General features: G+C 37.2%; 1 protein-coding gene across 1 annotated transcript in view; it reads right to left on the reverse strand.

The window, feature by feature from the left end:
* Positions 1-679: 679 nt before the first annotated feature.
* Positions 680-25,986, reverse strand: part of MPP4 (MAGUK p55 scaffold protein 4) — a 59,605-nt gene continuing 34,298 nt past the window's right edge. The window contains exons 14-25 of the mRNA XM_044669401.1: positions 25,156-25,352; positions 20,280-20,344; positions 19,724-19,741; positions 13,781-13,819; positions 12,879-12,899; positions 12,429-12,443; positions 10,489-10,530; positions 6,479-6,646; positions 5,006-5,086; positions 2,999-3,092; positions 1,679-1,787; positions 680-865 (exon numbers count right to left, since the gene is read on the reverse strand). Of these exons, the coding sequence (XP_044525336.1) occupies positions 680-865; positions 1,679-1,787; positions 2,999-3,092; positions 5,006-5,086; positions 6,479-6,646; positions 10,489-10,530; positions 12,429-12,443; positions 12,879-12,899; positions 13,781-13,819; positions 19,724-19,741; positions 20,280-20,344; positions 25,156-25,352 (1,035 nt within the window). The remainder of the gene's footprint in view (positions 866-1,678; positions 1,788-2,998; positions 3,093-5,005; positions 5,087-6,478; positions 6,647-10,488; positions 10,531-12,428; positions 12,444-12,878; positions 12,900-13,780; positions 13,820-19,723; positions 19,742-20,279; positions 20,345-25,155; positions 25,353-25,986) is intronic.

Below are 25,986 nucleotides of genomic sequence, written 5' to 3' on the forward strand. Positions count from 1 at the left end.
TGATGCAGAGTGAAAGGAGCAGAGCCAGAAGAATATTGTACACAGAGACTGATACACTGTGGGAAAATAGAATGTAATGGACTTCTGTACTGGCAGCAAAGCGATGACCAAGGACAATTCTGAGGGACTTATAGTAAAGAACACTACCCACATTCAGAGGAAGAACTGCAGGAGTGGAAACACAGAAGAAAGACAACTGCTTGAACAAATGGGTTGATGCTGACATGGTTGGGGATATAGACCTAAAATGACCACACCAATGTAACTATCAATAATATGTAAATAAGTCTTGATTGATCCCACATGTTAAAACCAGTGGAAATGTGCGTTGGATATGATGGTGAAGGGGAAAGTAAAAACAAGAATCATGTAACCATGGAAAATTTTTCTAAAAAAATAAAATATTTAAATTAAAAAAAAGTGAATAGATGGCCTCATTTCTGTTTCATAAATTAATTTTAGTATATGGCATTGGATTTCTTTAAAGCGAATATTTGAACAGAAAAAAAATGTGAGAGGTGAAATCCTCTGTCTCATTAATAATCTCATTTGTGGCACTGATGTTTAAATGTTTAAGGGTGGAATTCATTAGAAAGTAGAAAGTCATAAAGTCCTTGTGTTTATGAAACAAAAGTCAAATTTCTGGGCAATAGGAGGAGCCCAACAAAAGAGTGTTTGGTTAAGTAGAAATAATAGGAGGCATACAACTCTCCAGTTCCCTGAATCTCACCTTGAATTGAATGTTGACATAATAGTCTGTAATAATCCTGGCATTTTTCCGGGACTGTTTCATACGATTCAGGGTGGACGGTTTTATGAATATCACATAAGGCTTCAGTTCATGTGTTCGGGCCACCTGAATATTCTACACAACACAATTCAAAGAAATATTTACCACATCTCTTAAAAAGAACTGTTTCCTTCCTAGTTTTCTGCACGTTCTGGTAAGCATATTTAAAATTTATTTTTTTTAGAGTAGTAACAACCTTATCATTATCATATATATATATATATATGTAAAATATATATATATATATGTGTGTGTGTGTGTGTGTATATATATATATATACATATATATATATATATGCTTTGCCCCAACCACTTAAAAGAGCTGAAAAAGAATATATTTGAAGTTATCTTATAGGCTCCATTTTGCTGCCACTTTCACTATGAAGCCCACCCTGATTCCCTGTTATTAATTAGTCTTCTCCTTCCTCAAATATTCTAGAGTTCTAGGATCTGTCCTTTACCTTCTTCATTCCCTATCTTGCAAGATTCTCATAACATATATATGATATGTATCATATATGTACCTTTGTATCCCATAGCTTTGATTCTTATGAGAATTATTCATAGTTATAAAGTACTACTGAGAGCAGATTGGTGTTAAGAAGAGAGGCATTTATAATAGCAAGTAGCTAATGAAGAAAAATATTATGCAGAAACTTTAAATTAATATAACTGATATCCTAAGGGAATGGAGGCTAATGAGAACATCCATTATAAATGAAAGAAGTTTCCCCTCTTGAGTCAAACCAGCAATAAGCTGTATATATGACACAATAGAACTCTTAGCTATTAAGCCGCTCTTTTTTTACACACCTAGTTACCTATTTAAGTATCTTTCAAGCCTACAAAGTCATGAAACTTGAGAAGTGGATTTCATATATGGCCTACCTGTGGTTCTAAGTCCATTACACAGACTTTTCCTTCATTGAGGACCTTTCGAACAGCATCCACACTGGTACCATATAGGTTTCCTTTATATTCACCATACTCCAACATCCTGTAATAGGGGGGAAAATTAAAATGCCCATCACAAAAATCTGAAAAATAGCATTAGTTACAAAGCCTAAAAATATAGCCAAACATCTCTGATGATAATCTTCATAGAAAATAACAAATATGGGCACTTTTCTGGGAAAAGAGGGATTAGAAGACCTAAGGGTTCACCTGTTTGTGAAAAATGATTACATTTTGCAATTTGATTCTTCTCTCCTAAAAGACTATGAAATATCTGGGACCCCATATTTTTTGTGACTCAAAGAATTCCCACACAGAGACTTTAGAGAATACACACAAAGAAGGAATTCATGTCTGGCAATATGTAATGAGTTACCAAATTAATATTTGGCCTGATGATCCTATCGGGAGGATGTATACCAAAAGTATGTCATTTATTTATTTCTTCATTCATTTTTTTATTTTAAAACCCTTACCTTCCGTCTTGGAGTCAATACTGTGTATTGGCTCCAAGGCAGAAGAGTGGTAAGGGTAGGCAATGGGGGTCAAGTGACTTGCCCAGGGTCACACAGCTAGGAAGTGTCTGAGGCCAGATTTGAACCTAGGACCTCCCGTCTTTGGCCTGGCTCTCAATCCACTGAGCTACCCAGCTTCCCCCTGTTATTTATTAAAAGGATAAAAAGACCTTGTTGTTAAAAAACATATATAGCAATATATGTAATATAAGAATATGGGGAAATTATGAAAAAATTAAAAAGTTATTGGGAAATGGTAATGCGATTTCTTAGCATAATAGAATATTATTGTACCAAAAGAAATGATGAATATGAAGAACAAAAAAATTAAGAAAGGACACATGAAAAGATATGGAAGGAAGAAAGCAGAATAAGAAAATATTGTAGAATAAAAAACTTTTCGACTAGGAATGTGTGTGCATGATAATGGCAAAAAATTCTATAAAATACACAAAACTAAAAGAAAGGAGAAGGGAACTCCAAAACAAACAAGGCCTTATTGTTATTTTGTTGGAATCCATGTATACTCTTGTAAAACAATTTTTTTGATATTTTGACAAAGTCCTGTGTATTTATTTTTATTTCAAAATTGCTCTTACAATTACCACTTGCAACAAAAATAGTTTTAAAATGAAGGAATCTATTTACTTCAATTGAGCAAGCACTCATTCATGTTGAGATCTGAAGCAAAAGGAGAAAAGTATTTGATTATGAATCGATGACTAGACGTTCTGGTTACCTGTGACCATATACCAGACTTTCAAATGTTTCCTTGGAGACATAGTGATACTCTCGACCATTCTCTTCATAGCTCTTTTTAGAACGAGTGGTATCTAGCAAGAAGGATAACGAAAGACCCTTAGCATTCATTTATTTATTCATTCAAAAAAATGTTTTTGTGTTTTAACTGTAGGGTGTGATGAGATTAGTGAAACATGATTAAGACATTTTTGCTCTAGTCAAGGCATTTACAATTTAGTCAGGTTCTTAAAAACATAATAACCAAGTAATGAACACTAAGACAAATTTCCAATTTTCCCTAACACCAAATAGACCTTACATTTGCTAAGAAAATGGACATTCTTGCATATAAGTTGATAGTTGGCCAAGGGGATAGAAGATTGGACTTGGAGCCAAGAAAGTCTGGGTTTAAATCCAGAAGACTCAGACACTTACTAAGTGTAGGACCCTGAATAAGTCACTTTATCTTCCTCAGACAGACTCCTCAATTGTAAAATGAGGATAATAACAGCACCTAACTCTCTGATGAAAAGAGATAATGTATGTAAAGCACTTTGCAAACCTTAAAGCATTATGTAAATGCTAATTGGTGCAAGAATTTAGTGAGTACCTATGTGGTTTAATGCATAATACTGGGTCTTAATATCATATGAGTAGATCTAGACGATGTCTCAAAGGTCATTCTTCCAACCACCTCATTATACAGATAAGAAGACTGAATTCTAGAATAAGTAACTTTTCCATAGTTTCCTCAACTATAAAATGAAGATAATAATTGCACCTTCTTGTCAGAGTTGTTATAAGGGTCAAGTCAAGCGAGGTAATATTCATAAAGTACCTGGCAGATACTAGGTACTTAATAAATGCTTGTTCCCTTCCCTCCCACCCCCTTTCTTACATCTTTTTTTTTTTAATTTTATTTTTTTAAGCCCTTAACTTCTGTGTATTGGCTCCTAGGTGGAAGAGTGGTAAGGGTGGGCAAGTCAAGTGACTTGCCCAGGGTCACACAGCTGGGAAGTGTCTGAGGCCAGATTTGAATCTAGGACCTCCCCTCTCTCTACGCCTGACTCTCAATCCACTGAGCTACCCAGCTACCCTCTTACATCTTTTCTTGAGCTTAATTGGAAAAATGTTTGAATAAAACTATTATAACTCCTCAAAGGGCAGTAAATTTCATCAAAAAGTTTAAGACAACTTCTTCCTTTCCTCAACAGAGCTACTATATGTGTAGTTAGAATTTTGTACCCCTGGACTTCATTTCCCAGAATCCTCTTTTGTCCTCACATTGCATCCTTACATTTGGTAGATAAAAGTTTCTGTAACTCCGCCTGCTCTCTCTCTTCTCTTGCTTTCACAGTCCGGGAAACTGCTCTTTACTCAGGTTCTTTACTTTTCCTCTACTTCAAGTGATTATTAATAAATCTTATAAAATATAATACTTGGAGTTTGGGATATTAATTTTTAATCTTACCTATAGATATATACATATATATCTATATCTATATCTATATCGATATCTATCTATCTATCTATCTATATATATATATATATATGTAGAGAGAGAGAGAGAGAGAGAGAGAGATTTATGATAGGTTAACTCTGAATTTGGGCATTACAAAATATCTGTGGTATATATTATATACATCTTGCAATAATTTTTAAAAGTTTTTACAAGGAGAAGTTGCCATATCATATGAAGTAGTTAAGAAATTCCTACTGAAGTTTGAGATAAAGCAAACTACATAATAACTTGCTGGAAAAGAAATCCACGGGTCAAAGACAAAATGATTTTACAAAGAGCCTAGCAAAGTAGTCTTTCAGTCTGGCTCTTCTCCAATAAATCAAAACAAAATCTAGATAGTAATGCCTGTGAAGGTTCTCTCGTATCTTGTATTTTCACAGCAAAGGAGATATCATGTGACTAATGAAATGAATACATTTTCAGAGGCAGAAATGAAGGACGTTTTTATTAAAATACGAAATGCAAAAGGAAAATGGGACTTACGTGGCACTGCACTTTGAAAGTGATTTGGATTCATTTCAATCAGTCGCCTTCTCAATTCATTTACTCCAACACCAGAAGGGCCTGAATGGGGTGGGGTGGGGAATGTGAAGAAAATCAGAAATCATTACACATAGTTAACTATATATAGTGATGAATTTACCACCATTGCTATACTGATATTGAAAACAAAAAAAAAAAGAGAAGAAGAGAGAAAAGATAAAGGATGAATACCACAACTTTCCTTCACATAAAGTTGGAGAGCTGTGAAGGGTAGTTGTGACTTTTGCTATTGGCCCCCATGGCAATAATCTGTACAACTTAAACTTTTACAGATGGTTGAAAGAGAAGCAGTAGCCTTCCAACTCTAGAAATATTGTCTGTTGATTAGACATCCTGAGAACTCAGTGGCACCTCCTCACTCACCTCTGACTACAATCTCTAGCTTCTTTCAATGTCCTTCTTGGGTTTCATCTCTTGCTATAGACTTTTCCTGATCCACCCTATCGCCAGAGCTTTTTATTCTGTATTTTTTTATGTCCTTATCTCAATACATATTATTTTCCCCTAGAAAAATGTAAGCCCCTTAAGGGCGGGTGCTGTTTCATTCTTGTCCTTGTATTTCTAATACCTAGCTCAGTTCCTGATATGTAATAGATGCTCAATAAATGCTTATTGAATTCAATTGAATTTAATACTTAAATGCTTCTAAAAGAATATCTTCTAAATGGGGAAACATGGTAAGTACAGCAGAGTCCTGTTTTTAATCTAGCTTGCTATTATAAAAAATCAGATAGGAACAAACCATATTGTAACAAATCTCTGCTGTTCCTTCGGAATAAACTACCTGATCTAAAATTGGGAGAAGGTGAGGAAAGGAAATAAACATCTATATAGTGTCAGCTACATGTCAGACACTGTATAAAGTGCTTTCACAGTAATACTTTGTTATATTTTTCCCTATTTGCATGTAGAAACAATTTTTAACAATTGTTTCCTGATAATTTGTGATACAAATTCTCTGTCTCTCTGTCTCTCTGTTTCTGTCTCTCCCTCTCTCTTTCTTCCCCCACCCTGTGATGGCAAATAATCAGATATAGGTTATACATGTGCTATCATTATGCTAAGTGCTTTACAAGTATCATCTCATTAATCCTTGCAATTATTTGAGATAGGTACTATTGTTATCCTTATTTTACAGCTGGGTAAACTGAGGAGGCAAACAAAGATTACATGACTTGCTTAGGATCACACAGCTGATAAATTGCCTGATTAAAAAAGTGGTTGCCTTGTAAAACAGAGTATAATCCCTTGGCCTTATTTTCCCTTTTATCAACGTACCTGCTAAATGAGTCTGGAAATGGCCCTGCTACATTTCCATCCCATGGTATTTATCACTTACAATGCCAGATTTTACCCCAAAGCTTTTGATGTGCTTGATCATGAAGATGGCAATCAATCCTGAGACAGACCTACCTACAAGCACAATCAGGCGATGCTTATCTGAAGGACATCGCTGGTACCTCACCACCTCTTCATATGGGGCTCCCAGGGCATTGTAGCAGCTGGTGGTGCAGCAGCTGGCAGGTTGCTGGCTGGTGTGAGATTTCCTCCGACAGAGGCGCATGCTTCTTCGGAAACCAGCTATGGAGGGTAAAAATCAGATCCAGAATTGGCAGCAATTTTTAAAAGTCTGAGAGCCAAAACATGGTTTGGGAGCAAGTGGAACCCTTAAATCACCATTTTAAGCCAGGATGCTGATGGCCTCAGAGACTTGATTCAGGACGCTACTGGGCACCTTGCCACCAAGGGGAGAAAGAATCAAGGGGATCCTTGGACTTCTCTGCGGCCTCACACACTATTACAGGGGTTGGCAACCTTTTCAGCCATAAACCACATTTTTTAAAATGTAATTTCGTGAGAGCCGTACAGTGCTCACAGTGCACGCTCTTGTAACAGTGCCTGAAAAAAAAATTGACTTTATGGCTCCTGCAGAAAGAGCCATACATTGCTGACCCCTGCACTATTAGATACTCTCTTCTCCTTGATACTCTTGTCCAGGGATCGGCAAGGTATGGCTCTCAAGCCATATCTGGCTCTTTTGAGGGCCAGATATGGCTCTTTCTGCAGGAGCCATAAAGTCAATTTTTTTTTTAGGCACTGTTACAGGAGCGCACTGTGAGCACTGTATGGCTCTCACAAAATTACATTTTAAAAACTGTGGCGTTTATGGCTCTCACGGCTGAAAAGGTTGCCGACCCCTGCTCTTGTCTCTAGGTTTTTGTAATGCTGCCTTCTCCTCCTACCTGCTGATTGGACCTTCTTGGTTTCCTTTGCTGGATGTTCATGCCAGTTGTGGCTACTTAAAATAGGTGTCCCCCAAGGTTTTTTCCTGGGCTCTTTTCTCTTCCTCCTTGATCCTGTTTTACTTGATGATCTCATCTGCTCTGGTGGATTCAATTATCTCCCCTCTGAAGAATTTCAGTACTTTGTCTAGCCCTCACACAAGACTCTCCTGACCTTTGGTCTAGCTTCTCCATCTCTCTATTAAACCTCTCAAACTGGAGGTCCCATAGATATCTTTAATTTAGAATGTCCTAAACTCAACTCATTGGCTTTCCTCTAAGCCATCCCCTATTCCTAACTTCCCTATTACTATCAGGGGCATCAGCATTGTCCCACCATATGGGCTCAAAATGGGAGTGGAATCCTTGACCCTTCCTTCTCTTACCTCTTCCAAATCCCCCACTCCCCAGCCACTCTGTCCAATCCATTTCTACTATTGTAATCTCTCTTCTGACACTGCCACAACCTTGGGGAAGGCTTTCCTTACCTCATCCCTGGACTGTTGCAAAAGCCTTCTGGTTGGTCTCCTTGACTCAAGTCTCTCCCCATTTCTGTCCATGCTCCACTTAGTTATCAAAGTGATCTACCTAACGTGTAGGTTTGACCATGTTATCCCCTATTCAAAAAAGCTTCAGTGATTCCTTATTACTTCTAGGATCTTCTGTTTGGTTTTTAAAGCCCATTCGAACCTGGCCTCTTTTTCCCTTTAAGGTCTTAAATATTTAACTCCCCTCCATGAACTCTGTGATCCAGTGAACTGGCCTCCTTGCTGTTCCTCACACAAGATGTTCTAATTCCTGATTCTGTGCATTTCCACTGTCTGTCCCCTTGACTGGAATTTTCTCCCTCCTTATCTCCATCTCCTAGCTTCCTTTCATATTGGATTACACCTATATTTAGGGTCAGCCTATATTTGTAACCTGGGTGGGGAAGGGAATTACTAGTATGATTTCATGACTTCCAAGAAATACTTGCTATGCTTCATGGGGAAGGGAATTAGTAGTATGATTCATGACTTCCAAGAAGTCCTTGCTATGCTTCATTCTTCTCTCTTCCTCAGGAAAATGGCTCTTCCAACCAATGGTTAATTCTTGCTCTTCTAACTGTCATTACTTTTTTATTCCTTTCATCTCAAGTTTTAATTCTTATTAAATAAATATACCTTGGGGAGGGGAAGCAAAAATATATTAAGCCTTCCTACTCATTGATTTCTCTCTTTGAATGAACTGGGGATGCCTTCCTTCCAAGTGATTTTGATAAGAAAACAAAATGATCTAGGTTATCTAAGGAAAATGGGAAAAAAGAAAAAAGAACCCCAAGAATTGGTCACCAGAGACAAACTTTACCTACTTTGGCAAACAAAGTGGCCAGCATTGCCTGTTCTTCTAAAGATACAGATTCAAATTTCACTGTCAAGGAGTTAGCAAAGGGCCAGAAATATTTATCCATGATTCTTGTGAGCAGCATTTAGACAGGTTATGTGGATGTATGTGTAACTAACATGGGTGCACATACACATTTTATGAAGGGTATGAAATATGCCTGTGAAAATCAGGAATCTAGCTGGCATGGAGGGCAGCTAGCTGGCCCAGTGGATAGAGTGCCGAGCCTGGAATTAGGAAAACTCATCTTCCTGAGTTTAAATCTGATCTCAGATCCTAACTGTGTGACCCTTTGCAAGTCACTTAACTTTATTTGCTTCTATTTCCTCATCTGTAAAATAAGCTACAGAAAGATTTCTGCAAGTTACTCCAGCCTCTTTGCCAATAAAGAGTTGGACATCACTGAAAAATAACTAAGCAACAACAAAAAGCTGGCATGGTATTGGGGAAACCCCCCATTGGGTAGGATATCCTGGGAGCTGACTGGAGGAAGATCAGTGTAGAAAAGATCATTGAGCAATTTCAAAGAATTTTGAACAAAGCTAAAACTAGACTACAGCAGTACTTTGCCCCAAGGAACTAATACCCAGTAATACTGTGTGCTTCCCACCTAAGAAAACTACTGTCTCCCCACCTCACCTCCTCTCCCTAGTGTGATAATGAGATTAAACCTACCCTGCCCATTTTTAGATTTAATCATCAAAAGTGTAAACACCACCACTTAATTCATGAGTGGGGAAGTCTGTAACCCATGTGTGCAAAAGTGGGTGACGAATCAGAATTGACTGACTGCCCCCTGGGCAGTCCTAAGCAAAGTTTGTTGTGAATGGACATGGAAACTAAGAGGAAGGCACAGGAAGTGATGCAAAAGAAGCGCTTTTAAAAGGGAGTGACAACTTCCTGTAAGTGAGTTCTTATTCAGTTTCTGGAGCTGCAGCTTGAGTGGGTGTTCTGCTCTTCTCTTTGGCCTGGAACTGGACCTGGAGGAGCTCTGGCTGGAACCTTGGACTTGGTGAGACTGTTCTTAAATCTCTCTCTTTGAAATACTATGTGATGAGTGAAAAAAGGCTGACTCTGTTCCTTAGCTTCCCTGCAGGTACTAGCCTCCAGAGGGGCCCTTGATTAGGAGGAGACCTTGTATCTAAAACCCGTTAACTCACTTTTAGGTTCTTGGCTGGGGCCTCTGGACCCCTGCCAGAGTAAAGCCAGGGCTTGAACACATAATCTAGGTCATTAAGCTAAATCTCTTACTCTACCCTCTTCTCATTTCTCTACTTTCACTCTCTCCTATATTTTATAAATAAATTACTAAAAAATCATTTTGGAATTGATATTTATTCAATTCCTGGCGACCACTCATTTAAATATTTAATCCAAACAAAACCCCCCTTTTTCCTTTTTACACTAGGATCTCATGAGCAGAGAAGTCCCTTTCTCTAGCCTCATCCCAATCTTTCCCTACCCTTTTGACTTTATTTTGTGCCCTAGCTTCATCACTCACCTCTCCCTCCCACAGTGGGATCTTCACCAGGAATAATTTTGCCTAGTTATACACTGGTTAAAAAATACCAGTGTGTCTTTTGGGAATATAAAAATGTGAAACAATCAAAAGAACAGAAGTTTACTAAAAATAGGAAGGCTTCAGGCAATTTAGAGAAAGGGAGAGCTTGCAGCTATCTGTAAAGTGAAGTATCATTGAGCAGTGTAGGTCAGACTTGCTAGGAGCCCAGCTACACCAGGCATCAGAGACTCACTTACCAATAAAGAATTGATGGTCATATCCAGCAAATTCCTCTTCATCTAGTCCATGATGAGCAAACAGTCCACAAAGGAAAATGGAGTGGAGGGCAAAGGATTATGATTACTTTCTTCACTGAAGTTATCCTCACATTTATAAACTCTTTCATGCCCATAGTTGGCAGTAGTATAATGGATATAATGATGAGTCTGTACATGGAAGTCCCCTTGGGAATGCCCTAAATACTTTGGATTTCATAAATCCACTAAGGTATAGACATTTCTAAGAGTCTGGCACAAACTTAGAGAGAGATTGTATATCTTCACAGACTAAGTATCAACATTTACCTTCCCTAACATAGTCAAGAACCAAAATGTTTTTATAAAAGACATAAAAAGGAATGGTAAAGATGACAAAAATATGCATTTTTCATGCTTAACTTAGTGTGCAAAAATGTGCATTTTCTCAAGCTTAACTTAATAGCATGGCAACCAAAAACAAAAATTAAATTTCTGAATGGCTCTAAATCTGGGCTTTTAGGCTTTGGTGGATGGGAGCCCTTTAGTACAGCAATACATTATTTAGGTTTGCTTGATTTCTAAAGTAACTCATTGTGTGGAAGTAAAAGTCATGTAGTATTACTCTGTGATCCCTGATTGTTTTTCACCGTCATAAGGTGATAAAAGAGATAGATTTATTTATTAATTTTATTTATTTATTTAAACAATTTTTTAAATTTAAAAGATACATTTATTTTGGATCTGGGACTAAAGAAAACTGCTCAGAATTCCAGACTCAGAAATAATGCAACTCTAGTTTATATAGTAAAATGCAGTCAGACTTTCTATTGCAAATGCTTCAGAATACTTTGGCTTCTTGGAGAAGTAGCTATACTAAAAATATTAGGGAGATATCTTTTTCAGATGAATTCCTCTTTAGCCATTCACAGAGCCATAACTAGGGTAGGAATTGTCTCAGGGTCCTGACACTGGGAGAGAGGGGAAAAGGACTCTTTTTCTCTATTACAGCCAGAACCACTGCCCCTAAGCTACCAAGTCCTCAGTAGTGCCCTCTCCTGCGGCCTAACTTTCCTTTGGCCACTGCAGTGGAACTAGTCAGACTCTCTAAGAACAGGTGCCAGCCCCTTTTCAGCTCTATCCTCCACTTCGCAGGTCAGACTGTTCCCTCTGTTCCCTCCCTTCGATGTCTCCACTCCCCCTTCTCCCAATAAACAACTGGTTCTGCTCCAGGTAAAACAATTTCTAGTTATAGCTTTATGCATATAGATTTACTTGTGGTATTATAAAATGGATTAAAGAGCATATTCCTATACAATGTATTAGCAAACAACTTTTTCTAAAATAATCTTTGCTTAAATTTTTTCCATTGTAAGGGGCAGCTGGGTAGCTCAGTGGATTGAGAGCCAGGCCTTAGAGACGGGAGGTCCTAGGTTCAAATTTGGCCTCAGACACTTCCCAGCTGTGTAACCCTGGGCAAGTCACTTAACTCCCATTGCCTAGCCCTTACTCCAATTCTACCCAGTATTGACTTCAAGACAGAAGGTGAGGGTTTAAAAAAATTAAAAATTTTTTTAAAATGTAAAAACAAAGCACAAATATCTTCAAAACTGTTGGATTGGTTCAACTCATTATGTAGCAATCAAGTACATGTTTCTAAATGAAACAAAGAACAAAAATAGGAAGGAAACTTTTTTTTAGGGATACGCAAATCCATATGCATTTAGGGGATGCACTGTATCTCTACATGAAATATATTTCATTTTTAATTGGTTTTTATTCTTTTAAGAAGATATTCTTCACAATTTGATATTTAATATTCCAACTTTTTAAAAAAATCTAAAATGAGTTACCCAGTCAAGTATTTACTCTGTGGTACCAACATACTTTAAACCTGCTCCTCTTTTGTATGCATGCTACAGGAAATAAAAATGTCTAGTTACCTTCTGAGAGCTCCTCTGGACATTCAGATAAAAGCAGAAACAGACATTAAAAATTAAAACCTGATGTCAAAAAATCATGTCAAAGGCCAAAAGAATGGCCTGACCTTCAGTGTGACATTTGACATTCCTCTTCAATTTGTACTCGAATTGTGACAATTTTAAAAACTGCATCAGTAAGAGAAACTGCACAGAGGTGAAAAGCATCAACAATTGTAACTAAGTGTGAGGATTAAAACATTCTGAATGGGAAAGTACATTAAATGAACATGGGAAACTTAGAAAAGGCACATAATTCATTTAGGTAACGTTTACTTCTGTAAACTCAGTACTACATAATTAGGAAAATTAAACATTTATTGCATCATCTTCCTAGAAACCTGTTTAAATGATGACAAGATTTAGGCTATATGTAATTAAAATTAGAGGCAAATGATTTACTTTTTTACTTACCAGATTGAAATGTTTCTTCATCTTTGATTTTTGATGGGGAGGGGAAAAAAACACATGTATATATCACTGCAGTATTTTTCATCCTCAGAGAGTATATCATAAAGGTAGGAAGGAAGGAGGGAATGAATAAAGGAGGGAAGAAGAGAAGGAAGGAAGGAAGGAAGGAAGGAAGGAAGGAAGGAAGCATGGAAGGAAGGAAGGAAGGAAGGAAGCATGGAAGGAAGGAAGGAAGCATAGAAGGAAGGAAGAAGTATTTCTATGACATCTGTTATGTGTCAGGCACTGTGCTAAATACTTTACAAATGTTATCTCATTTGATCCTCACAACAATTCTATGTGATAGGTTCTATTATTATCCTCATTTTTATAGTTAAGGAAACTGAGGCGAGGTTAATGACTTTTCCAGGTTCACCCAGCTACTAAGTACCTGAGGCCAGATTTGAAATCAGATCTTCCTGACCCCTATATATAATGTCCTCAGTTTTAATGCAGTTTTAGGTTTTAATAGTTACTAAAGCTTAAACTGTACTAAGATTTATGGGACATGCCATAAATTCAAAGTCTCTTATTTCCCTTCCCTTCTAGTGAAAGTTAAGAATCCCAATCACTCTATCTGGTAGAATAAGAAGAAAAGAGCTCTCTACATCTAAGCCAGGATGATCATAGAGAGACACAGAGATCCCTGAAGGGTGAGGATAGTGGTACAAAGTCAGCAAATGACCAACCAATCCAACAGTTTTGGAGGGTGCCCTGCATTGTAGACAGAGCAGTCCAGCAGGACCTAAGCATGGGGGATCCTTCCTCCCCAAGTCCCTACAAAAATTGTGAATGGACTCCTCTCTGGATGCTCTGGAGATGAGGTGTCTCCTTGTGATGACATGCCTAAGAATGGCTCTCCTTACCTTCTTCCACACACTTCTCATCAATCTTGATGTCTTCCTCTATAAATAAATGAGCATAAAAATAAAACCTTTGGAAATGATAAATGCTAGAAATAAAACTCATCCCCAAAGGATCTTAGCAGTCACTGAATCCATCCCCCCTTGTTTTACAGGTAAGGAAACTGAGGCCAGAGATTTAGGTAGTCGGCATCTGAGGCAGCATTTGGATGTGTCTTCCTGACTCCAAGCCCATGCTCTGTCTAACATATTCTGTGACCTCTGGATTTTACCTGGTCTATGCAAAACTAACCTTCCCTAAAACTCAAACCAGATGATAGAAACTTTGTTTTTATTACTTTAGGCATCTTGAAGTGGGGAGAAGTGGCCCATTATATTATCTGCAATTTATAATATTAGGGAGTTCTCTGGCACAATAGGAGGTTAAGTGACTTGCCCTTTGAAACAAAGCTAGAATGTGCCAGAAGCAGATTTGAATTCAAGTGTTCTTCAATGATAAAACTAGCAACTGTTGTGCCAAAGTTGAGAGCACAGAAAGCACCCAGGGCCAAGAGACATGAAATGTCTTAACGAAGCTTGGTGTGGGTGACAGCACAGACTGGGGGCAGAAATGATGGAGAATAAGGTGAGTCTTGGCTGGGAAGGGATTCAGCTGATGGATGGGGATGGCTGCCATCTGGTAGCTTCTAATTTAAATGAATTATTTTTTGCTCTTAGCTTCCAAGGTCAATTATTTTCTGTACTGCTAGAGGACTAAAAGTGCTGGCAGCCCCCTCTCAATTTAAGCTACTAATGCAAAGTCCCAGTTGTCCAGCTTTAGTGACTGGTTTTTCCAACTCCAAACCTAGCCTCTTCCACTATATCACATGGTCTCTCATTAATGTCACTTTAATGTAAAGGGTTTAATGTACTTGCATGTGCTAATTAAGTTTATGTAATAATTATTTGGAGTGTTTTTAAATATAGTTCTGTGCAGAAGAAAAATATATGACTTACATGGTTCTATGGGCATATGATTGTGGGTTTTGGTTTTAAAAGATCACTCTTTTACAAATATGAATAACACAGAAATAGGTTTTGAGCAATAATACATGTATAACTCAGTTGAATTGCTTGTCAGCTCCAGGAGGAGGGAGGAATGAGGGGAGGGAGACAACATAAATCATGTAACTCTGGAAAAACATTCTAAATCAATCAATCAATAAATTTAAAATAAAAAATAAAAACAAAACATAGTTCTACAAAACACTAGTTACTTGCTCTAAACCCTACCTGCAGCCTTGCTTCATGAAGATATGAAAATAAGTATCAAGGCTGACATTATTTATAATAATTTTACACAATTTACATAATTACATAATTCCTTTATGTTTCCTTAGAGCATGACTTCTTAACCTTTTCTGTTGTTCCCTGGACCTCTTTGGCAGTCTAGGGAAAGCTCATAGACTCCTTCTCAGAATCATGCTTTTAAATGCATAAAAATATATATAAGTTTACAAATGAAGCCAATTATATTTAAATGTATTTACTGACATTTCTTAAAATGTCAATTTTTAATATGTTTAAAAATTTTAAAAGTTTAGAAATTTAATTTTTTAAATTCAAAAAATGATTCCTGGACTTTAGGGGAAGATCCCCTGATTTAGAAGACCTTTTTCGATTCACGATTTTACAATTTTCACAATATAAATGACTTTACAATTAATGAATGAATTAGTGAATTCACAAAATTAATAATTTTATCAGTGGTAACAAATACCTTGGAAGGAGAAAATACCTGCCTTTGGCCCCATTTTACAAATAAAGAGACTGAGGTACAAAGTGGTGAAATGACGCTTACCCATGGGCTGAGACAATGACACAAAGGCATCAGGCACCCAAGACCCATCCAGGATGTTATCCAGTCACAGTTCTGGGGCTCCTGGTTTAGAGTTCTAATGAGAAATTACCACTCTTCTGCATATATTAGGGTGATGGGCCACAACAAAGTGATTGATTCTATCCTGTTAAAGGTTCCCCAATCTTGGTTTCCTAACCACCCCGATGGGAGGGATTCCAGCCCTCATCATGGCCAGGCTCCATCCTAGCACACTAACAGAAGATGGCAACATCCCTTCTAACAGTATATGTTCTGCAACTAGTAGAACACAAGTTCCTTGAGGGCAGGAATGGTTTTAAAATGGTTTAAAATTCCCTTTTGAGTAATGGAATAATTAGTGAACTTTTGCTTCTCAGTACTGATTTCTCGAAACTCTACAAGTTTTATGGTTTGTTGATGAATTGACCAAGTAGAGAAGGAGAATGTCAAGGTCTGAAAAATTCCTCTTCCAAAATGCTTAGTGCCTTTATTTCCCTTAGTTTGGGATGAATTAACTTTGACCTAATAACTTCACAGGTGTCTTTTTATGATTTAAAATCGGTGCCCAGGTCATTTAGGCAGGAGTGTGGATGGAGGAGTCCAGTGGGAACTCAATAAATCAATGCTCAATGCAAGCAATTGTAAGAGTCCTTTTGGCAAGATTTAGACTAACTTCCTTGCTAGGAGGCCCAAGTCTCTAAATATTACACAAGCCATATTTCTTGCTAGCTCAGACAGATGAGGGGAAGCTAAGAGGACAAAATTATCATCTAGAGCAGGACGAAAAAGAAGTCCCATGAAAGCGGAAGAAAGAAAATCAGTTTCCAAAGTCTTTGGCAACTTTGGAATCCTCATAAGGTGACCAATTCAAGCCTTGTCAGAAGGACTATTAAATAATCCTTCAATAAACATTTATGAAGCACTTACTATGTATCAGACATTGTGCTAGGCCATGGGGTTACAAAGACCAAAATGAAATAGTCCCTGCCCTCCAGGAGCTGACATTCTACCAATTGACTTGAATGGAATTAAATTAAGAAAACATCAGTAAATTTCAAGGAGACCTTGGGTTTGAGGTAGGAACTACATCTTACCTTCTGCCATTGTATTCACTGTCCACAAATGTTTGAAGCGGTAATTAAAAAAAGTAAAAACAAGTAAATGAAAAGAAACAAGATATTCAACATCCCAACTGCATCAGACTTTCTAAATAATTATAAAAGCTACAATTTATATAGCACTTTAAGGTTTGCAAAGTACTTTACAAACATCTCATTTTAAATCCATTTTAAACTCTGGCAGGTAGATAGTTTTAATTACTTCCATTTTTATAGTTGGGAAAACAGAGGCAAATAGTGATTAAATGACTTGCCTAGGGTCTCATAGCTAGTAAGCATCTGAGTCGTGATTGGAGCAATGGTTCAATGCTTTAGACAATCAATTAACTTTTGAGAAGTTAATGGGGGCAATCTTTTGGGGGAAGAAGAAGAGAAAGGAAGAATTTTCCAGTAACTCTTAAACTCATATATAGGTAACATATTTCACTTACAGCTAAGGTCAGCCCCGAGAAAGGCTAAAACTGCTTCTCTCATAAGGCACATTAATGATTGTATTTCCTGTTTGCATCAGAGAAAAGAAACCCACACTCACATATGGTTGATTTGAGGCAGGTCTGAGGCTGGAAAGGCTGAGACCACCAGAATTCCCGCTGTTTCCTATGCAAAAAAAAAAAAAAAAAGAAAAGAAAAGAAACAAAAACAACAAAAAAAAACAAACTTCAGTGAGAGAACTATACTGACTCCTTTTTGTATCATTGCTGACATTTTGTGTAGCTACTTGAGTTAAGTTTTGTTTTTCTGTAAACTGAATCATTTGAGGGGAATCATCCATCACTACGTCACTAACTACCTTGTGGGATGCAGGTGGATGCAACCAATCAGAATCTCTTAAACTCTGGAAAGTCCCTAAAAATAGTAAATGTGCTTTTACTATAAAAATCCTTGTGAATTTTCTTCAGGATTCTTAGCTTGTGGAGGGGCTTCCAACCAAATTTCTTTGCAAATTGCATGCCTTTGCTAATAAATCAAATCAAATCAGACTTTGCCTTGTCAGTCATTCTTTTTTTTAACCTATTATGTCCTGAAAAGAAGGCATTGAACTAAAGCATCTTACTTATTACTTGATGGATGTGGATGATATATCATAAGGCGCTGTCAAAGAAAAGTAATTAGCTCCTTCATCTTGCAGAATCTTTCCCTAATGATATAAAAAAAACATCATTTGGACTCTCACTGTCTATCAAAGAAAGAGTCTTCTCTTCTGCAGGCTTCAGTTTTGACTCTGAAGGTCACCTATAACAAGAGATGAAGGCAATACCTGAAAATTTGTTAGTCTACTTCAGGTAAGACTAATGAACCCTAAAGATATCCGGGAGAAGGTTGTGACTGAATGGATTGAGAGGCTTACTGGCATTCTGACACCAGAGATGAATGGGAAAATGCAATTAAAGCAATTGTCACTTAGTCTTAACACCAGCCTTAATGTTCACGTTTTATTGTACAATGAACTAAAGGGGCCTAGAGAGGAACGCACTTTAAGAACCATTAAAATATATGTTTACAAGTGAAACCAATTATATTGAAATGCATTTGTGGAAATTTTTTTAAGTTCATGGATCTCAGGTAAAAAATTTGTGATTTTATAAGATTTTTTTTCAGATTCACAATTTCACAAAATTAATGATTCTAACAGCTCTAACAACAGCCTCAGAAGGAGAAAATTCTCCTCTGTTTGACAAGCACAACCAGGAACATTAGAAAAAGAGTTTCCTTGAAATTAGGTTCAGACCGATATAGTCTGTGTCCCCTGCTGTTGATTCTTGGGGACTCCCTACTTCCTCCAACCTTCCCTGTGGAGCTTCTTGTCCTCTTAGGCAAGTGTTCCACTTGATAATGGCCAGAGCAACATCATCAGCCATTAGCTCAAGAGGATTAACTGCACAGGTGGGGGATTAATAACCCAGCAACTGGAACAGCAGCCCAGCAAAACAGCTGTTACATGAAAAAAAAAATGTTTCTTCTCAAAAACTCCAATAACATTAAATGCCAGCCTTTATGGAAAAAATCAAGACAAAGTCCTGGATGACAGAGAGTGAGGAGAGGGGCTTGAAAAACACATGAACAACTGAGAAACACAGGCCTGCTTGTCAAAAGTCTCACATTCTAGGTACATTGGATGTCTTAGCCTTGAAGTTCACATATGTGTTTTCTTTATTCTGTCATAAAATGTTTCTCTGGTTACATAGCAAAGAAACTGGGGCACAGGGCTTAGAATTGGGAGGATCTGAGTTCTAAATCATGCCCAAGACACTTAAAAGCGGCGTGATCTTAGGCAATCATTTAACCTCTCTGCCTCAGTTTCCTCATCTATAAAATGAGGGAGTTGGATTTGATGGTCTCTAAGGATCTTTGTAGCTCTAAATCTATAATCTTATAAAGCTATGATTCCTAAAACTGCAGCCTTTTCATCAATACAATGCCATATCATTTGCCACATTCTTAAATTCAATATATTCTGTGCTAAATAGATTTGAAATTTAGTTTATTTATTATTTTTATTTATGTATAACATATTATTATTTATTAAATTAAATTATATAATATNTAACTTCCTTGCTAGGAGGCCCAAGTCTCTAAATATTACACAAGCCATATTTCTTGCTAGCTCAGACAGATGAGGGGAAGCTAAGAGGACAAAATTATCATCTAGAGCAGGACGAAAAAGAAGTCCCATGAAAGCGGAAGAAAGAAAATCAGTTTCCAAAGTCTTTGGCAACTTTGGAATCCTCATAAGGTGACCAATTCAAGCCTTGTCAGAAGGACTATTAAATAATCCTTCAATAAACATTTATGAAGCACTTACTATGTATCAGACATTGTGCTAGGCCATGGGGTTACAAAGACCAAAATGAAATAGTCCCTGCCCTCCAGGAGCTGACATTCTACCAATTGACTTGAATGGAATTAAATTAAGAAAACATCAGTAAATTTCAAGGAGACCTTGGGTTTGAGGTAGGAACTACATCTTACCTTCTGCCATTGTATTCACTGTCCACAAATGTTTGAAGCGGTAATTAAAAAAAGTAAAAACAAGTAAATGAAAAGAAACAAGATATTCAACATCCCAACTGCATCAGACTTTCTAAATAATTATAAAAGCTACAATTTATATAGCACTTTAAGGTTTGCAAAGTACTTTACAAACATCTCATTTTAAATCCATTTTAAACTCTGGCAGGTAGATAGTTTTAATTACTTCCATTTTTATAGTTGGGAAAACAGAGGCAAATAGTGATTAAATGACTTGCCTAGGGTCTCATAGCTAGTAAGCATCTGAGTCGTGATTGGAGCAATGGTTCAATGCTTTAGACAATCAATTAACTTTTGAGAAGTTAATGGGGGCAATCTTTTGGGGGAAGAAGAAGAGAAAGGAAGAATTTTCCAGTAACTCTTAAACTCATATATAGGTAACATATTTCACTTACAGCTAAGGTCAGCCCCGAGAAAGGCTAAAACTGCTTCTCTCATAAGGCACATTAATGATTGTATTTCCTGTTTGCATCAGAGAAAAGAAACCCACACTCACATATGGTTGATTTGAGGCAGGTCTGAGGCTGGAAAGGCTGAGACCACCAGAATTCCCGCTGTTTCCTATGCAAAAAAAAAAAAAAAAAGAAAAGAAAAGAAACAAAAACAACAAAAAAAAACAAACTTCAGTGAGAGAACTATACTGACTCCTTTTTGTATCATTGCTGACATTTTGTGTAGCTACTTGAGTTAAGTTTTGTTTTTCTGTAAACTGAATCATTTGAGGGGAATCATCCATCACTACGTCACTAACTACCTTGTGGGATGCAGGTGGATGCAACCAATCAGAATCTCTTAAACTCTGGAAAGTCCCTAAAAATAGTAAATGTGCTTTTACTATAAAAATCCTTGTGAATTTTCTTCAGGATTCTTAGCTTGTGGAGGGGCTTCCAACCAAATTTCTTTGCAAATTGCATGCCTTTGCTAATAAATCAAATCAAATCAGACTTTGCCTTGTCAGTCATTCTTTTTTTTAACCTATTATGTCCTGAAAAGAAGGCATTGAACTAAAGCATCTTACTTATTACTTGATGGATGTGGATGATATATCATAAGGCGCTGTCAAAGAAAAGTAATTAGCTCCTTCATCTTGCAGAATCTTTCCCTAATGATATAAAAAAAACATCATTTGGACTCTCACTGTCTATCAAAGAAAGAGTCTTCTCTTCTGCAGGCTTCAGTTTTGACTCTGAAGGTCACCTATAACAAGAGATGAAGGCAATACCTGAAAATTTGTTAGTCTACTTCAGGTAAGACTAATGAACCCTAAAGATATCCGGGAGAAGGTTGTGACTGAATGGATTGAGAGGCTTACTGGCATTCTGACACCAGAGATGAATGGGAAAATGCAATTAAAGCAATTGTCACTTAGTCTTAACACCAGCCTTAATGTTCACGTTTTATTGTACAATGAACTAAAGGGGCCTAGAGAGGAACGCACTTTAAGAACCATTAAAATATATGTTTACAAGTGAAACCAATTATATTGAAATGCATTTGTGGAAATTTTTTTAAGTTCATGGATCTCAGGTAAAAAATTTGTGATTTTATAAGATTTTTTTCAGATTCACAATTTCACAAAATTAATGATTCTAACAGCTCTAACAACAGCCTCAGAAGGAGAAAATTCTCCTCTGTTTGACAAGCACAACCAGGAACATTAGAAAAAGAGTTTCCTTGAAATTAGGTTCAGACCGATATAGTCTGTGTCCCCTGCTGTTGATTCTTGGGGACTCCCTACTTCCTCCAACCTTCCCTGTGGAGCTTCTTGTCCTCTTAGGCAAGTGTTCCACTTGATAATGGCCAGAGCAACATCATCAGCCATTAGCTCAAGAGGATTAACTGCACAGGTGGGGGATTAATAACCCAGCAACTGGAACAGCAGCCCAGCAAAACAGCTGTTACATGAAAAAAAAAATGTTTCTTCTCAAAAACTCCAATAACATTAAATGCCAGCCTTTATGGAAAAAATCAAGACAAAGTCCTGGATGACAGAGAGTGAGGAGAGGGGCTTGAAAAACACATGAACAACTGAGAAACACAGGCCTGCTTGTCAAAAGTCTCACATTCTAGGTACATTGGATGTCTTAGCCTTGAAGTTCACATATGTGTTTTCTTTATTCTGTCATAAAATGTTTCTCTGGTTACATAGCAAAGAAACTGGGGCACAGGGCTTAGAATTGGGAGGATCTGAGTTCTAAATCATGCCCAAGACACTTAAAAGCGGCGTGATCTTAGGCAATCATTTAACCTCTCTGCCTCAGTTTCCTCATCTATAAAATGAGGGAGTTGGATTTGATGGTCTCTAAGGATCTTTGTAGCTCTAAATCTATAATCTTATAAAGCTATGATTCCTAAAACTGCAGCCTTTTCATCAATACAATGCCATATCATTTGCCACATTCTTAAATTCAATATATTCTGTGCTAAATAGATTTGAAATATAGTTTATTTATTATTTTTATTTATGTATAATATATTATTATTTATTAAATTAAATTATATAATATATAATATAATTATTATTAAAAATAAATTCAGTTGCCATCTTTAATATTTCATGAAAAGGCTCCTTAAGCCATAAAATAGTTCATTTTTCTTCATTTTCTTTGCCTTCTAATGTAATTCAAAACATCTCAAAAATGAGCCACAGAGTTACTATTGAGATACTCCAAGATTGAGTTTAAGATCTGGAGAGGTCAGAGACTGGGGAATGGCCACAGGTTACATGAGGATTTGACCCCATCCTTTTGTTTGTCTCTTGCCTAATACTCTAATCCTATAAACCTTTAATCATCATGTCAAATAATCTCTAAGAATACAAATAGTGCTTCCATTTCTGTTGAGGCAGAGATGAAATAAAATCCAAAAAACTCTTCCAAACAAAATGCTTTTGGCATTAAAATTTCTTTTTTTAAAAAAAAAAGAAACAGAGAGTTAATCCATTTAAATCAACACAGAATTAGCATGCTAAAATTCTGCTACATAATTTTTTTATTTGTACTCTTTCCTTTGATTCTCCATTTGTTATTCATTTATCCATTCATTTGACAATCATTTAATATAAACTCTTTCTTATCCTTGATAACAAATGGGATACTTAGGTCTGATTTTGCAAATAGTTGTTTATACATCTATCTTGGACCAGAGAAAGTCAAGAATTACTTCCCATGGGGGTATGGGAAGGAGGCAAGTGAGTTAATTAAACAATTTTTTGAGAAGGAAATAAAAATGTACATAGTGCCTACTACGTGCCAGGCACTGTGTTAAGTCCTTTACAAATATTATCTCATCTGATCCTTACAACAACTCTGAGAGGTAGGTGCTATTATTGTCTCCATTTCTTGAAGATGAAGAAATTGAAGCAGACAGAGATTAAGAGGCTTGCCCAGGATTATGCAGCTAGTAAGTGTTGAATTGAGATTTGAACTCATCTTCCTGATTCCATGTCTTCCTGATTGCATTTAGCTGCTTCCTGACTACTGACTAGTTTGTCCTTTGCCCATGTCTGACCATGGGCAAGTCACTTAATATATCTGAGCCTTTTTATTCATCTACAAAATGGCAGTATTTATAGTTGTCTTTCTTCCCTCGTAGGTTTTTGTAACAATTAACTGGGAACAGTGCTATAAATGCTACAAAAATATAAGATACTATTATTACGGGAAAGAAGGGAAAAAAGTTGACCTTGGTACCAATATCTAAGGTCAGTCTTGTTCCTGGAACCCCTCTCTGATTCAGACTCATCCAGACCAGACCTGTGTCCTTGGGGTAGACTTAGGGAACTTGACTACCCTGGAACTGGTTCAAGCACCAAGAGAGTGGGCTATTCTGGGTATTGATCAATTGATATAGATGAAGTAGGCAGTCGCCTGCATTCTGGGATTTAAAGGGCAACATATAGAACTACATATTATATACATACATACACATACAACATATAGAAATAAAGAACTTTGTAGAAGAACAGAAGTAAAAGATACAGTCAGAGAAATGTATGATAGAAAGAGGAGATGGGCTGGTCATGACATGTCAAGACCAAGGGATAAAGTGTGGAAAACCAAAGTGTTCCACTGCAATGTCAAAAGACTTTAAAGAAGGTCTCCAACACTTTGTGAATATCCCTATGATGACCTTCCAGAAGGACAAAGACAAGGACCCCACAGATCAGGCAAGTGGGGATTAGTTGTGATCTGTATCCTTGAAGGGACCATTTAAATCAATGAGATCACAGATCCATGTGAGCATTTGAGAATATAAATGTCAAATATTATTGTTGTTAAATTATTATTATCATTATATTTTGGGATCTAGAGCTGGAAAGGGTTTTAGGGGTTAACTCACTCAATATCCTCTTTTTACAAATTAGGAAACTGAGGCAAAGAAGAGTTCCATAGATTCAGACCCAAAAGCAATCTGAGAGGTTATCTAGTCCAAACACTTTTATTTCAGAATAGGAAAGGAAAAGCAAAGAAAATAAGTGATATCCCTAAAGTCTCACAAGTAGTGTGTGGCAGAACCAGGACTGGAACCCAAAATTCAGGTCTCTTCTTTATATTCCCCATGGGTCTATAGACAAAATGACTTGCCCAAGGTCACACAGGTAGACCTGGTAAAAAGTCAGCAGATCTAGATTCTTTGACTCCAAATGGCTTCCCATTCACCCAACAAATAAGTCTATCACAAGAGAAGATTGCAATGGCAGAAACTTTTAGTGACTGACAAAAGACAATGAAAAAGGTGAATGACAAAAAAATTGGTCAATGTGTCTTCACCACAGTCCAGGGGACAGGATACTCTGAATGGCCAATCCAAGCATTGCAGCCCATCTCACCAGAAGACGTATATGCTCTTGAATATCAGAGTTTTACAGCAATTTCTCATATGATCACCTCACATTTTCTACTTTGACTCTATACTTTCCAATAATGCTTCTCATATTAATGTGGCTTCCCAAACAGACTTTTCTAGTTGGGGAGACTGTACTGAAAAGCTAACATGAGTGCCCCAGTCTGTTTAGCAGTTGAATTTGGCAGTAAATTCATAAATTTTGGCATTCTGGTTTATCAGTAAGTCTCTTGTGAGTCTGGTTAGGCAAATTACTTCCCAGGATCTGATCAGAGGGTAAACTGACCAAATGGAGCTTTGAACTTGCAAAGCTGAGGACCAGAAGTTAGACTCATGGTAGAAACATTTCATGTAATCTATCCTAAGAAGAGAGTTATTCTCTTTTCTCCTCTCCTCTCCTCTTCTTCCTTCTCTTCTTCTCTTCTTACTCTTCTTCCTTCTCCCATCTTAAATGCAATAAAAGCCCAAACAAATCTCTTTGTTTTGCTGGTGGTTAAAGAAAGTCTAAAAGCAATCGATGCCCTTACCTCTTCAGAAGGTGATTGGAAGGGATAAGACCAGCACAGGTACCAAAGTCAGAGACCTTCCTGGCCTGCCACCAGAGAGAGTCATTCTGATCCACAATCTGGAGGATCTCCCCCTTCTGGAATGGCAACCCAGCATCTGCACAAGGGATGATGGGATCCTCCCAGGGGCAGTACTTGGCCATAGTTCGAACATAGACCTGGTGAAAAGCATACAATTATACCATCAAAGAACCTTTACCTACAAGTCTAAACCATTTCTTCTGGACCTCTATTCATCACTTCATGCTAATTTTTTCCATTCCCTCTGTCCAACTTTACTCCTTTTCCTATCAAAGAGGCCACGGATTATTCACAAAACTTGGAAAATTAGAGGAAGGGAAAAATCTCTGATTCCCTCCCAAAAGGATGGGCAGGAAGTGGTATAAGTGTGAAAGCAGACACCTACCTCCCACCCTTCTCTATTTCCTCTCTTTTATCTAGAGCTTTAAAAAACAGCACCAAACTCTAAGCTGTTAAAATTCCACTAGACTCAAGCCTTGAAATTAGTACAAATAATCAAATCTTCCTATTAAAAGCTCTCAAGAGACCCTCACAATCTCTGAGTATTATCCTGTAGGCTGAGTTTGTCATTGTGGTTATAGTAGATGTACATATTTGGCATTTGAAGCAACATAGGACTAGAAAGTGCTCTATTAATTATTCTTGTTAGAATAGAATCCAAACTCTTTAATACTGTGACAGACTCATAGAGGGCTTCTCACAGCAGGTTTATGTCTCTACAATACTGTCATTTTCTATTCAATTCTGAATCAGGATGATGCCTATAATTGG

The sequence above is a fragment of the Gracilinanus agilis genome, chromosome 3, assembly GCF_016433145.1.
Source record: "Gracilinanus agilis isolate LMUSP501 chromosome 3, AgileGrace, whole genome shotgun sequence".
NCBI lineage: Eukaryota > Metazoa > Chordata > Mammalia > Didelphimorphia > Didelphidae > Gracilinanus > Gracilinanus agilis.